At 37.9% G+C, this 13,181-nt stretch overlaps 1 protein-coding gene across 1 annotated transcript; it reads left to right on the top strand.

Annotated features, from left to right (window-relative positions):
• On the top strand, positions 1-9,645 carry LOC140228500 (ciliary microtubule associated protein 1A-like). The gene is made up of 5 exons (XM_072308731.1): positions 1-129; positions 5,149-5,566; positions 6,256-6,518; positions 7,067-7,199; positions 7,865-9,645. The coding sequence occupies exons 2-4, from the start codon at positions 5,176-5,178 to the stop codon at positions 7,157-7,159; spliced, it is 747 nt and encodes a 248-aa protein (XP_072164832.1). The 5' UTR covers positions 1-129; positions 5,149-5,175; the 3' UTR covers positions 7,160-7,199; positions 7,865-9,645.
• The last annotated feature ends 3,536 nt before the right edge of the window (positions 9,646-13,181 follow it).

Raw genomic sequence — 13,181 nt, 5'->3', positions numbered from 1 at the left:
GGTCTTGCTTGCGTGTGTGTGTACATCAACATTGTGAAGATCCTTTGGTGTATGCATTCTATACACGCGCGTGTCTTGAGAGCTACGAACTGGAAGAGCAGAAGAGCTCGAAACAAGAATTTCATCGAGGTGAGTGGTGCAAATTCAAAAATACTTAATTACTCAATTACTTAGTTTGGTGTGTGTGGTGAACGAATTATAAGAAAACCGTAAAATTAGAGTTAATAACGATTTCCGGTAGATTATTATAAGACAAGTAATTTCCTTGTCAAGGGTTGTCGGTGAAGTTCTGCTGCCAGTTGAGTTAGTGCTAGTGCCAGTCTCTTTCCGTTTGGGCGCAGGTCAGATTGGCAGGATACGCCCGTCTGTGGTCTGCGGCCGGCCCGCCCGAGTCGAGAGAGTCAACTTGTGACGAGAATATCGAGTTGAGTTATGAACAAGACTGTTTTGAAACATCATCTTTTGCTTTGATAATTTGTTGCAGATTTGCAAAAAAAAAAAGAAAAAAAGAAAAAAAAAGAGTAGACCTAGGAACTATTTCTATTTCTTCTTCTTCCTGAGACTGAGTATCTACGTTGAGGATCTACTCGCACACTTTACTTGGTTTGGTGGGCTCAAACCACTGTAACGTTACCACGTGACAGACATGAGAGACTCTAACGTTAGGCATAAAAATGCACAATAGAATCTAGAAATATAGAAAAATACATGTTCCTAAAATTATTTTGTACAAATTAAAATCATTCTGCACTGCCCTGGGTGGTTAAAAGGTAACATCTTTGATCTCTGATTTGAAGATGTCGAAGTGATATCGATCAAGTTCACTAGACCTACGTACAGTTGTACGTCTTGAGGGAGGTGGTTCCACAGGTGGGTGGTGTCTGGGAAGAACGTCCCTCTCATCAGGAGTGATGTGCGGGTTCTGGGATTGACAAATTGACTGCATTTCCAATTGTTACATGTAGAAACTCTTGGTGTATGTTAACTACACGCAGCCGCGACAAAACGCGGCTACACCTCTATTCCTTCGCAGACGTTGTCATTTTTCAGTGTGGTTGTACGACTCCTTCATGAATATCTTTATTAATCGTGGAAAACTAAAATACAAGGAATTTTCGTAATCTGTGATAATCATTCAATAATCGGTATGCGATTTTTTGTTTAATTACGTCAAAAACTCACCGAAATCTGTGGCTGAAATCAGGTCTGTAAACGTCCTTATTGCTTCACTCCTCATCTGCGTGTTATTTGAATGGCATTCACTCTCGTATACTACAACGTAGGTAGTCGGAGACGTACGTCTCCGACTACCTACGTTGTAGTATAGGAGAGTGAATGCCATTCAACACGCAGATGAGGAGTGAAGCAATAAGGACGTTTACAGACCTGATTTCAGCCACAGATTTCGGTGAGTTTTTGACGTAATTAAAAAAAAAAAATCGCATACCGATTATTGAATGATTATCATAGATTACGATAATTCCTTGTATTTTAGTTTTCCACGATTAATAAAGATATTCATGAAGGAGTCGCACAACCACACTGAAAAATGACAACGTCTGCGAAGGAATAGAGGTGCAGCCGCGTTTTGTCGCGGCTGCGTGTAGTTAGGTGTATGTAGAATAGTCTAAAAAGTCTCTAGTTACGTGTACTCTAGATTTTCTAGAATTCTAACGTTAGATGGATAAACTCAGTCGTGACTCCTGTCCTCACTCTGCGTCAGTTGTCGGGAACAGCCGCTCTGCTCTGTCTCTGATGTGTTGTCAATTAACCATAGAACCTAGAGTCGATGTAACTAACGTTAAGCCTTTTCTCACTGGCAAAAATTTCGCTTAGCCCCAGCAATTGCTGGGGCAAGACCCCCTTTTAGCCCCACGTAGTGTATTTCCTGGCATGGGGCTGACCTTAGCACTGCATCTGTTTTGGGGAAAATAGGGTACATGTAGCCCCACTGATATTATGGGACTATCTAGCACCGCAAATTGGTAGGGTAAGCAACGTAAATGCGAGGGTAAGCACCACAATTGCGGTGCTAAGAACACCAGTGAAAACAGAAACAAAAATAATAAAGACTTCTAGGGAAGCCAACGGAGAAACATTTTTATACAAAATTTCTAGTGCAATTTTTTATTTTTTATTATTTTTTTTTTTTACATATTTTTGGTAACCCAGGGTACAATGCTGCCATACAAATAAATGATTCAACAAAATGCTGAATTCTCATTTGGTATCCCAGGGTACCAAATATTGCATCATATGCTGTGATGCACTGACAGATGCTATTCTTGGTTTTCAAATACATGTCCTGCATCCTGGTGGGCAGGGAATGAAAATTGATGCAATTGGGCCACCCATGTTTCCCCATTTTACTGGTAGACATTTTACAATGAGACATTTGGGTTAAGAGAGAAGGAATGGAATCTCTTCCCAGTTTGTGCAAAGTTATGTGTAGGAATCATTAGGATCTATAGTATGCCAACTGATCCTTAACATTCCACTGGCTTTGATGTTCCATGTACCATGTTGCTCTTCCATAGCGTTTTGACATGGAGACCAATGAAGAGGTTCTTGATTTTAATAATTTTAAGCTGTATTGCAGAGGAATCGTTGAAATCCTGCCTGGAACTTTGATGGTGATATGTTACAGAATAAATCCTTTCAGTTTTTCTTCAAGTTCTCTTGTTATCTATACCGCATGACTGAAAAATTGAGTATCAGTATCTTACAGAAAGTTAACATTCGACCATCTTGCACACATTTGTGCCTGATTTTGTTTCTCAGGTTAAGTAATGTATACGCCAAATATTACACGAGGTTTATATTTTCATGAATTTCGCGAGTCAGTTGCTGTTTGCGAAATTAAAGACATGCGAAAATATTGATTAAGGAATGTTGTCTTTTGTGAAAGCAATTTATTAACACCTCCTATAGTGTGCGTAACTTCTCTGCAGCACAGAGCATGCATGGGTACAAAGTAGAGACTCTTGTTTCGGACTCCCCCTCTATTACATGTATCTCCCTGTAGCTGCAAGCAGACTGCTATGACTGGGTGTAATTGGGCATGATATTGATAAATTAAGTCTGGGCAGTGTCACTTGATCCACCTCCTGTTTTTAGTGGGCATGCCTGATGATGAGGCATGCATTTCTGAAAAACGCACCTTGTGGGCTATGTCACAAGGATGATGCATGAATGTAAGACTGTGAATGGGTAAATGATAATCCAATGCATTGGAAGCAAAATAATTTGCTCATTTTGATGATTTGTACAGACTTTACAGGAAACATAATATGCCTCTTTTTTGCTACAATGTATGTCTGGGTCTAATTGCTCCCGTCAGAGTGACTGAATGAAGTACAACAAAGCTTTATGAAAATGACTATCCATAATTATGTCATAATCAAAGAACATACCATTGTACATTCCATGAAAAAAAAACAAAAACAATGTGCCTGTATGAGAAGGCAAAGTTTTGTTCCTTGTGTCTTGTTGTTTTAGGGTGTTATTTTTTTCCTGTCAAGAGTATTTCACATTGATAATCAAAATGTGACCATGGAGCAAACAGCATAGGAAACAAACAAGCAGATAAGTAATTATCAATATTGAATGGGTAGGAGCATCATTTTTTGCTGTTGCCATCAGAGCTCTCCTGATATTGTTAAGGTTTTTTTTTTTTTTTCAAGCCTCAATGGTCACCACCCCCCCCCCCCCCCTGTCTAGTATAAACATTATTCAGGATTTGATATTCATGATAACTTGAATACAAGGATGGTGATCAACTAGTTGTTTTTTTTTTCTTTTATTTGTTTCTTTGTAAGTTTGATGTGGCAGAACAAAGAAGTGGTCCATATTTTGCAGTAAATCTGTGGTCACATTTGTACAACAATGTGCCAGTTTACTGGAAGTGATTGATTTTATAGGAAATCATAACATTCTGAGGGCTGCAGAAAATTTCCATACATTCACATTGACTGAAGCATTATATAGCCTTCATGGTAGAAGAAATAATGAAAGGTTAGTTAGTGACATACGTGTACATGTATGTTCAAGCAGAATGCTTTTTCGCAGGTCTGGATCATACACTGGTATTATGGTACACGTGTGTGTGTTGTACTCTATCAATTCAATCATTCCCGTGCACACACACACACGCACACACACACACTCTTTTACACAACTTCCGCTCCTACGAGTGTATACACATACACAACCAACAAACTACCCCAGACAATAGATGCATGGCAGGGAGGGAGCTATACAAAGCAGCATTCACTGTTGCTCAGGCAGTGATGCATAGCAGTGGGCTTGCTTTGTGGTTGCCTAGATACTGTATTGATTGGAGAGTGGCGTGTGTATCGCTGAATAGGCAAGCGCTAAACAGGCTCAGTCAGTTAGCATTCTAGTACTAGCACAAGGAGTACACATCTGGAAGTAGCGGGACATTGACTCAGCGTGTCAATGTTTTTTGGTTGCCAAGAAGACTTTAAGTGTTAAATCATCTAATTCAGAGAAGTTTCTGGTGTGTTGGAACAGTTTTCACTACATTTATTGTGTGTTCATCACATTTATAAGGAATATTTTCCACTTTGTAAAGGTAAGCTGTGGGGAAAATTGGTTTAGCATTTACAGCTGTACTTGGTGCAATATCCCATGTTGAGTGTACTCACATGGAAATATTTAGAGTATGGGTTTTTTTAACATCTCTAAGATGATCGTGTTATGTGTTTCTAACTTTGTTTTTGATCAATTTTATTGAGTAATTGCCTCTTGTGAAGGTATTTTCCAATATCAGATTTGCATCTCATCAGATCTTTCTTTATTAATCATATGCAGATCTCTGCTACACATTGTAATAGGCAGTAGAATTGACACTTAATATTATTCATCATACGTAAGTTACCCATGTAACTTGCGTGATACTGTATACACCATATATTTCGCGAGTCTAAATTCCATGAATCGGGAATTCCCAACGATATCGCGAGTGGTTAAATTCTCAAAACTTAGTTCCTGTGTTTTGATTTGATTTTCCATGACACTATGTTTTTGTAGTACTCTGCATTTTAATCTGGTTTCAATGTTATAGTCACTTTTCCTATACATTTGATTCTTTCTCATTTTTAAATTGATTTTGAATTGTATCCTTAGGCAGAGAAATAAAGTCATCAAGAAATCATGGACTGGACACCAACCAAACCACGTGGACCCATCGCCGCCTCCTTCAGTGGACCAGGTCCCAGTGTGATGCTGCCATCATGCCTTGGCCAGAGAACCTCCATCAACAAGAAGATGAATCCAATCTACAGCTTTGGCATTCGTCACTGTAAATTATTTGATGACTGCAGTCCGGGACCCTGCTACGCAATGAATTCCCGGGTTTCACGTAAGGGGCACACTGGGGAGCCTCACTACTCCCTCTACGGCCGTCCCAAGGATATAAAGCCATTCAGGACCCCTGGACCAGGAGCATACTCACCAGAGAAGGCAGGACAGTCTGCACATTACCATGCACCATCATACTCTCTCAGCTCCAGAACACATGGAATCAAATTTGACAAATCACCAGGTAGGAACAATACGAATGGTCTCTATTCTTCAACTCTCTTTTAGATGACGGGAACATTGTGTTGCCAATTTGCTCTGCATGCATTTGTTTTACCAATTGCAATCATAATATTACACATTTCTTCACCGGAGAGAATACTGACATGTGCGCTCCCCAAGATATAAATCTGTATTTGTAATGCGCATAGTTTCTCTTACATTGTACTTTTGTGCTTAAGGTTATGATGTTACATTTTATAACTATTGTGAATGCAGTCATTTCCATACTTCAATTTCTGTCAGACATTTTAAAGGCATTTTGAAAACATCTTTTCCAGATTGTCTGGTCAAATATCAATTTTTATTTGGTTTGACAGATCGTAGGAAAATGGAAATGATATGTATTTTCCTGTTGTCAAGTGTCGGCGTGTGTGTCACACACAAACACACTACTATAGTTTCTGACCATCCAAGCATTGAGAATTAAGGGTTTCTGGGACGAACACTGAAGTAGGGCTTTCTATAGCTCAGTTGGTAGAGCACCGGGCTAGCAGTCGGGAGGTCTCGGGTTTGAATCCCGATGGAATGTGGAATCCCATTTTCTTTGCTCATTTTTCCACTAATTCCTAAAAAGAACATATATTGTGTGTGTGTTTGGCTGGCAGTTTAATAACACACCCATATTGTGCTGGTTTTGTTCTTTTGAAACAGCTCCCAATAGCTACACACTTCCCAGTATCCTGGGAGGACGGTCTTGCGCCAAAGAAAGCTTGCCAGTCTACTCAATGACAGGTCGCAGCAAGATTGGTGGTTTTGACGAAGATCTCCAGAAGACTCCGGGACCAGGTTCGTATGCTGTTGTCAACCCTAATGTCAACAAGAACAAGGGACCCTTGTACTCGATGACTGCACGCAACACGATGCCCAGTGACTCAACGCGGAAGCCTGGACCAGGACAACATTGCCCAGAGCGGGTGAGTTAGGGGAAGATTACCTTTTGTGTGTGTGTTTGTGTGTGGCAGTTAGCTTTAATATCTGGTGCAGTTACATGTAAAATGTATGTGTATACTTAGACTCGAAACCAGACCTGTCTCTTTTTTCTGAATACTGACTATGGGAAGTTGATTTGCTTGTACGCATGTATGACTGTGCTTTCTTTCATATCTGTGTCACACCTGTATATCGTAGCACACTGTCAGATATTCTACTTAATTCTAATTAATGTAATATCATTGTGTTTCATGTGCAACAAATCATTCAGAGATTAACTGATGTGGTAAAATGTGCTATTCAACAAAACAAGATTAAAAAGCTTAGCAATAGACATTCCTGTGTTGGAATGTGTGAAAAGTCTTTAAGGGTGTAAAAAATGGTTTTGCTATGTTTGCAAACTAACAAATATCTGTAAGATTTAGCACTAGGAATTCATTCTTGCCAAGTATCAGTAATATCTCTCCCCATTAATTTCCATGTAAGAGTTTTCTTGCATGCAATAATGGTGACATTTCTGACATTTTCACAGGTGACCATCAACAAGAAGAAAGCACCTGTCTTTTCATTTGGAATCAAGCATTCAGAATACACCACACCTTTAATCAACGAGCCATCAGAATAGGGGATGGAACACGCACGCAAAATATTCTCCTTTTATTGTGGTAAGTCAGCTTTAAAACTTGCATCGTATTTTGTGATGATGTGTATGTTTGAGGAGGGACCTGACTGCCAAGTCCAGCATGTCACCCCATCAGCCTTCTGCTTGTGGGCTCAGAGTGAGTGAGGGAGAGTATGTGTTATAGGAATCATGTTGCACATAGTATCCAACCCATACATCAAGTAGGAAGGAAGAAGCATTTGAAATGTAATTTATCCACATTATTACACAAGTCTAATGGGCTAAACTTCATACTGTAAAAGTGGAAATTTTGGTGGTGTTGAAATTTTCGCACAACCAGAAACTAGCGTGAAAATAAAAGCACAGGAATATTTTTGCTTGCCATATGTTCCAGTAGTTGAAGTTTTGATTCCACAGAATTAAAAACCTGCGAAACTCTTCTTACCTGGCTGAGCGCGAAAACTCAGTCGCGTGAAATCATCAACTTTTACAGTATTTGTTGCCAACCCAGAATTTCAGTTGCTATATCAACAAATCTGTAAGTTCATATGTTGTGTGATGGCTATCTTCTTGGACACAAATGCAGGAGGTATTGCTTGGTACCAATGATTATTGAAAAGATTACACACTTTCATGTTGAAGCAACATAGATGAGAGAAAAGACCCTATTCTTAATTACATTTCTACTTCTGTTTTATCACTCTACAGGAAGATGCCATGTGGATCGTTTTCGTCTGTTGAGGGTTGAATCATGCTGCCACTGAATGAACATTACAACTTCTAAGCCATTTAAATTGCTAACATGTTGTTGGAACTTACAGTTAAAGTCAACAGAATTTGCCCAACATTATCAACCCGATGTCACTTTGAATATCATACCACGGATGAGACAAGGATGGACACTTCTATGGAAAATTGGCAAAACAAGGACATAAAAGGTGTTAAAATCTGGTACCCACCGCATCTACACTCACCAAGATAAAAGTGATACTATGTACCTGTACATACATCAGGTTTTCAAAGTCAAATATGCATGTAATGCCTTACTTAAACCGTCCAGACAAAAAGCAAGTAATAATGACTTTTATGCAAATTTGTGATATGGTGTTGAAACAGGATTATTCTGCTATCATGTTATGTGTGTCTGTCTGTCTGTAGTCATATCATGTGTATGAATGAAAGCATGCCGGTAAGAATTGTGCTGTCATTTGATATATAGATTGTAAATAAGATTGGAATGTTACATTTTCTGTTGTCTTTTCCATAATCTGTATGCATTCAAATAGCCGCACTTCCATTCATAAAATATTCACAATATGCAAATATATTATTTGATGTGACTCATGCCAGAGATTCAGTTCCTTTGGTGCAGTGTAATTCACCTTCATCCGAGCTAAATCTACATCAGTATTTTCAGCTATATGCATCTTATTCATTGCTTCCATCAATTTATTAATTGCAATGAGTGAAAAGAAAAATGAATGAAATACAATATGCAAGCAGTGTGATTAACATTGAGTATTGTAATAATTGAACCAACCAAGCGTTCATGACATACGACTTGAATGACTTTGTCAGCGTTCACAAGCATTGATAAGAGGTGATATACTGCATGTAATTATGGCAGAACGTCATGCTCTATGAACTCTACCTAGAACATGTACGAGTTTGAGAACAGTATAAAGGTGTATGTGAGCTGTGCTCCGTTCCACTGCAAGCTGGTCAGATTGGCTTGGATTGGATTGGATTGATCTAAATAAACTATAGAAAAATACAATGGTATGGTGACACACATAACTATGTTTCTACTTTTAGTTTTCTCCTACAAATACTTGCTTTAAGTTCAACTGAGTGTAAATGTCCAAGTGACAGTTACTTTTCAAGCTTCAGACATACATGTAATCAATAAGACTGCTAGCTGCATAATGGGGGGGGGGGGGGTAGATATTTGGCAATTGATGCATATTCATGCAGTGCCTACTGAAGTACAGGAATTGGGCTTCTCTGCGAGCTTGGCCAGCTTCTTTTGTAATTTCTTATATTAAATCAGCAGACTTAGGCTGTAAAATACAAAAAGTAGACAACTTGACGATGGATATATCATCCATGAACAATTTGTTCATTTAGGTCTGCATGTGTATTTATTGGCATACTGTGTGCTTTGTAATTAATTGCCTTGTAATACACTTCTATCTTAATGACTTCAAAATGATGGCCATATTTCTGCTGGATCTGGAAATGCAAGCCATCTATTAAGTCTCCTGTCCAGAGACATCGAGACTAAATTTCCCTTTTACAAGGGCAATATTGTTACCTCAACGATTGCCTCTTAGTTTGAGTAATGCAATAAAAGTCACATGAATTATGCTCCTGAAATTATTGTATTTTTTTTTTCACAATGTTGCATTACTTGAGATATAAACTGCTTTGTACATAGAGCTTTGCTTGTGTCGTAACTATATTAAGCAAATAAAGACAATAATGATATAGATTTTTGTGTGCTACAGTGTGCTAAGTGCCTTTGAGTTATGTCATATGTATGTAATCACTGTCTCGATTCATCAAAGATATGCTGTCATACAATTTACGAACTTACTATGAATGGCGACTACTGGCGCATTATTGAAGGACAAGTTCACCTTCATAGACATGTGGATTGAGTGAATGCAGCAATATTAGAACACAGTGAGAATTTGAGGAAAATTGGACAATCCTTTCAAAAGTTATGATTTTTTTTTCCGAAGTTTCTGCTCATTCACTGCTGAATGAGAAGAATACTACAGCCTGTGATGTCACATGTGTAGAACGATATGAAAAAAAAAAAATAGAAAATTTTTTTTAAAAAATAAGAGAAAATTCAACATACATGTATTTTCACTTTCCTTGCATGATAAAAGAAAACTTGGCTTGCCTCTTTCAGAAGGTAGGGGGAGTAGTATTACCCTTAATATACATCATTGACAAGTCGAACATATATAAATGCATGTACTTTTTTTTTTTTTTCAAAAAAATAAAATTTTGTGAGAAATTAACATATACCCTTACTTAATAGTACCATGGTGCAGAGCAAGGGGATGAGCTCTTGTATGATATCAAAGAATTGACAATTTATGTTTGATTTATCACAACTTCAATGAAATCTTTCACTTTCTTAGTTTTCATCAAAATTTGCTCAACTTTCTCAGTCCTGGTGCTCATTTGCGTGTGTGTGTGTGTGTGTGTGTGTGTGTGTGCTGATTCGCACAAATTAATTTTCTGGGTGGATTTCCCTTTTAAAGCGGAACAATATAAGGGTGAAAGTATCTCGTGATTACGTGCTGAAGTCAGTCAATCTATTCCTTTTTTATTTTCTTAGACAACATTAGAGAGTTCTGCGATTACCAGTAAGTTTTATATTATAAGAGTATTGTTTTACTAGAATATTGTGTCAAAAAGAGAGTTGTACGGAGAAAAAGAGAGGAGGCGTTCATCAATTAAAGGGATGTCACAGTTTTGGTTGAGATAGGGCTATACTGGTTTCCAACCTTTTTTTAATGATAATTTTTTGAAAATAATGAGAAACCTCTTGTTAAATATGAAAGAACATATAATTCTACGAGGAATTCAAAGTTGTTTGCCAAAAATTGGTTTGGGGATGGCTGAGATATCCTAAACAAAGCAATCCTAATAAAAGGTGGGACCAAGCTTTTATTAGGATTGCTTTTTTTATATTTTTTTTCATATCTCAATAAAGTGGTTTCTAGGTATCTTGCAAAAACTTAAAGGCTGAATTTTCACTTAACCAATACTATACCATCCCTTTAAAATATAGGGGCATTATTTACAATAATAGGCCCTATACACTACCAAACTTATCTATAATTAAGTCAATCTATAACTGCTGGAATCTATTACTTAGATACATGTATCTTTGAGAACAGGAGAAAGCAAAAAGTTTTGTTACAGAGCCTACTCTGTAATCAAAAGTGCTGTAGAGCAAGACATTAAAAAAAGTAAACGTAACCTCAATTTCCCCAGTCCCTGCCATTATAATAATTAAGTTAAAGGTCATGTTTACCTTTTGGAGCAGTGATTTAAAAAAAATGTTCAAGATATCACTTTTGATGCATATGTGTATAGGTCAGTTGATCACAAAACATCCTACCATACAAGATTTTTGCAATAAAGCCTAAAATATAAGGAAATATCACTACATTTTTCTCATTAAATCATAACTGTAGACGGTTTAGTCTGGAAACATTTCTATTTTAATTATTGTTCACATTCTTAAAACTAAATATTTAACAATACATCGATTTATGGTTCAAATTTTTACATTGGTTGTTTCTATCCCTAACCCACATTATAGGACTATTTTGAAGCACTAATCCTGGGTTTTTGTTTCATCTGCAAATGGTAAAAATATACGCCTGATCAGAAACATCTCGTCAAGAAGGGAGGGCTGCTGGAGCAGGGATTTGTACAAACGCCGAGAAATATACGAAGGTCTCCCCGAAAGAAATGCATTCAGCGCAACTTCTGGTGCCACTTCCGGGTTTCTTCAGCTGACAACAAAAAAAAAAAAAGAAAGAAAGAAAAAAAAAAAAGGGGGTCTTCAGCGCAAAAACATAACCTTGCCGCGCTCACACTCCAAGGTCTCTATCTATTTCTTTCTCTTTATAGTGCCACTTACACACTTCCGAGTAAAAAAAAAAAATGGTGACACCTATTGTATTCCTTTGTATGGTGCAAAAAGTGGGGGGGGGGGGGCATGAATGTATACAGAGCTCGAAAACTGCATCAACGGGAAATGTACAAACGTATCGCTGGGAAATGTTATAAATCACGTCATGAACTTCAACAGTATACGATGCCTAACAAAACTGATCATTAACCAAGGTTAACCTTTACCGCTTTCATCTTCTTGTAAACCCCACAGCGGATTCTCACCATTCAAACTAGGCAGATAGCATCTTTATGGTGATAATAATGATCTTAATTTGTTTAATTAAATGATCCCCCCACCCCCTGCTGCCGAAGGGTTCCTAAACTCGGGAGTTTTTTCATCGTCTTTTGTAGAACGGAAAAACATATAGAGCTAAGTTAGTACTATATGAAGACATTAAAAAATGAATGAAATTTCATGTTTGATTATTGCGGATCCAGGGGTGCCTTGATGGGGGGGGGGGGGGGAGGGAGGTGGATTTTCCACATTTTTTAGCCTCTTCTTGAAAAATCTATGACGGACTTTCACCAAACTTGGCAGATATAATCTTTATGGTGATATGATATTAATTTGTTTGAATTACCCCCCCCCCCTCCTAGGAAGGGGAGTGTTGAAGCCTCAGAGCCCCCTAAACTCTATTTTTTTTTTTCCTTCTGTGAAACTGAAATGATGTGATAGAGCTATGAGTTAGTGCCCTATACATTAATGACTGGAGTTTTCATGTTTCATTATGGCGGATCCAGGATGCCCTGATCATCAGGGCGGGGTGGGAGGGCGAGCTAGGGCGGGAGGAGGATGAATTTTAATGATAATGATAATATGGAAAATTTATATAGCGCTTAAGACAAACATGTTTCAAAACGCTTTACAATTATCAAAAATGAACAAATATGATTATAAATCAACTACGAGTACATAATGTGTTAATCCACAATAATTTTCACATTATTTCAGCTTTTTTTATTGAAAAATCTACGACGGATTTTCACCTAACTTGGCAGATAGCATCTTTATGGTGTGATCTTAATTTGCTGAAATGACCCTCCCCATCACACCGAAGAGAGAGAGAGAGAGAGAGAGGGGGGGGGGGTGTTAAAGCTTTGCAGAGTCCCTATAAACTCGGGATTCTTTTTTTTTTTTTTTTTATCTTTTTCTGTTGAACCGAAAAAGATAGAGTTACAGTACTATGCATATTATGAAGACATTATAATGACTGAAATTCATGTTTGATTATCAAAATGGCACCAAACTTGGCAGATTTGGGGATTTTCGATGCCGAAATTTTCATGTGACCAACTTTCGTAAGTCATCGAGCCTTTG

Source organism: Diadema setosum, chromosome 5 (assembly GCF_964275005.1).
Source record: "Diadema setosum chromosome 5, eeDiaSeto1, whole genome shotgun sequence".
Lineage (NCBI taxonomy): Eukaryota > Metazoa > Echinodermata > Echinoidea > Diadematoida > Diadematidae > Diadema > Diadema setosum.
Note: the sequence above shows the minus strand (reverse complement) of the source record. Positions and strands in the feature narration are given on the sequence as shown.

Coding starts and splice junctions, on each gene's coding strand:
- LOC140228500 (XM_072308731.1), top strand. CDS start 5,176: ATGGACTGGACACCAACCAAACCACGTGGACCCATCGCCGCCTCCTTC. Junction 5,567..6,255: donor CAAATTTGACAAATCACCAG/GTAGGAACAATA, acceptor CTTTTGAAACAG/CTCCCAATAGCTACACACTT. Junction 6,519..7,066: donor GACAACATTGCCCAGAGCGG/GTGAGTTAGGGG, acceptor ACATTTTCACAG/GTGACCATCAACAAGAAGAA.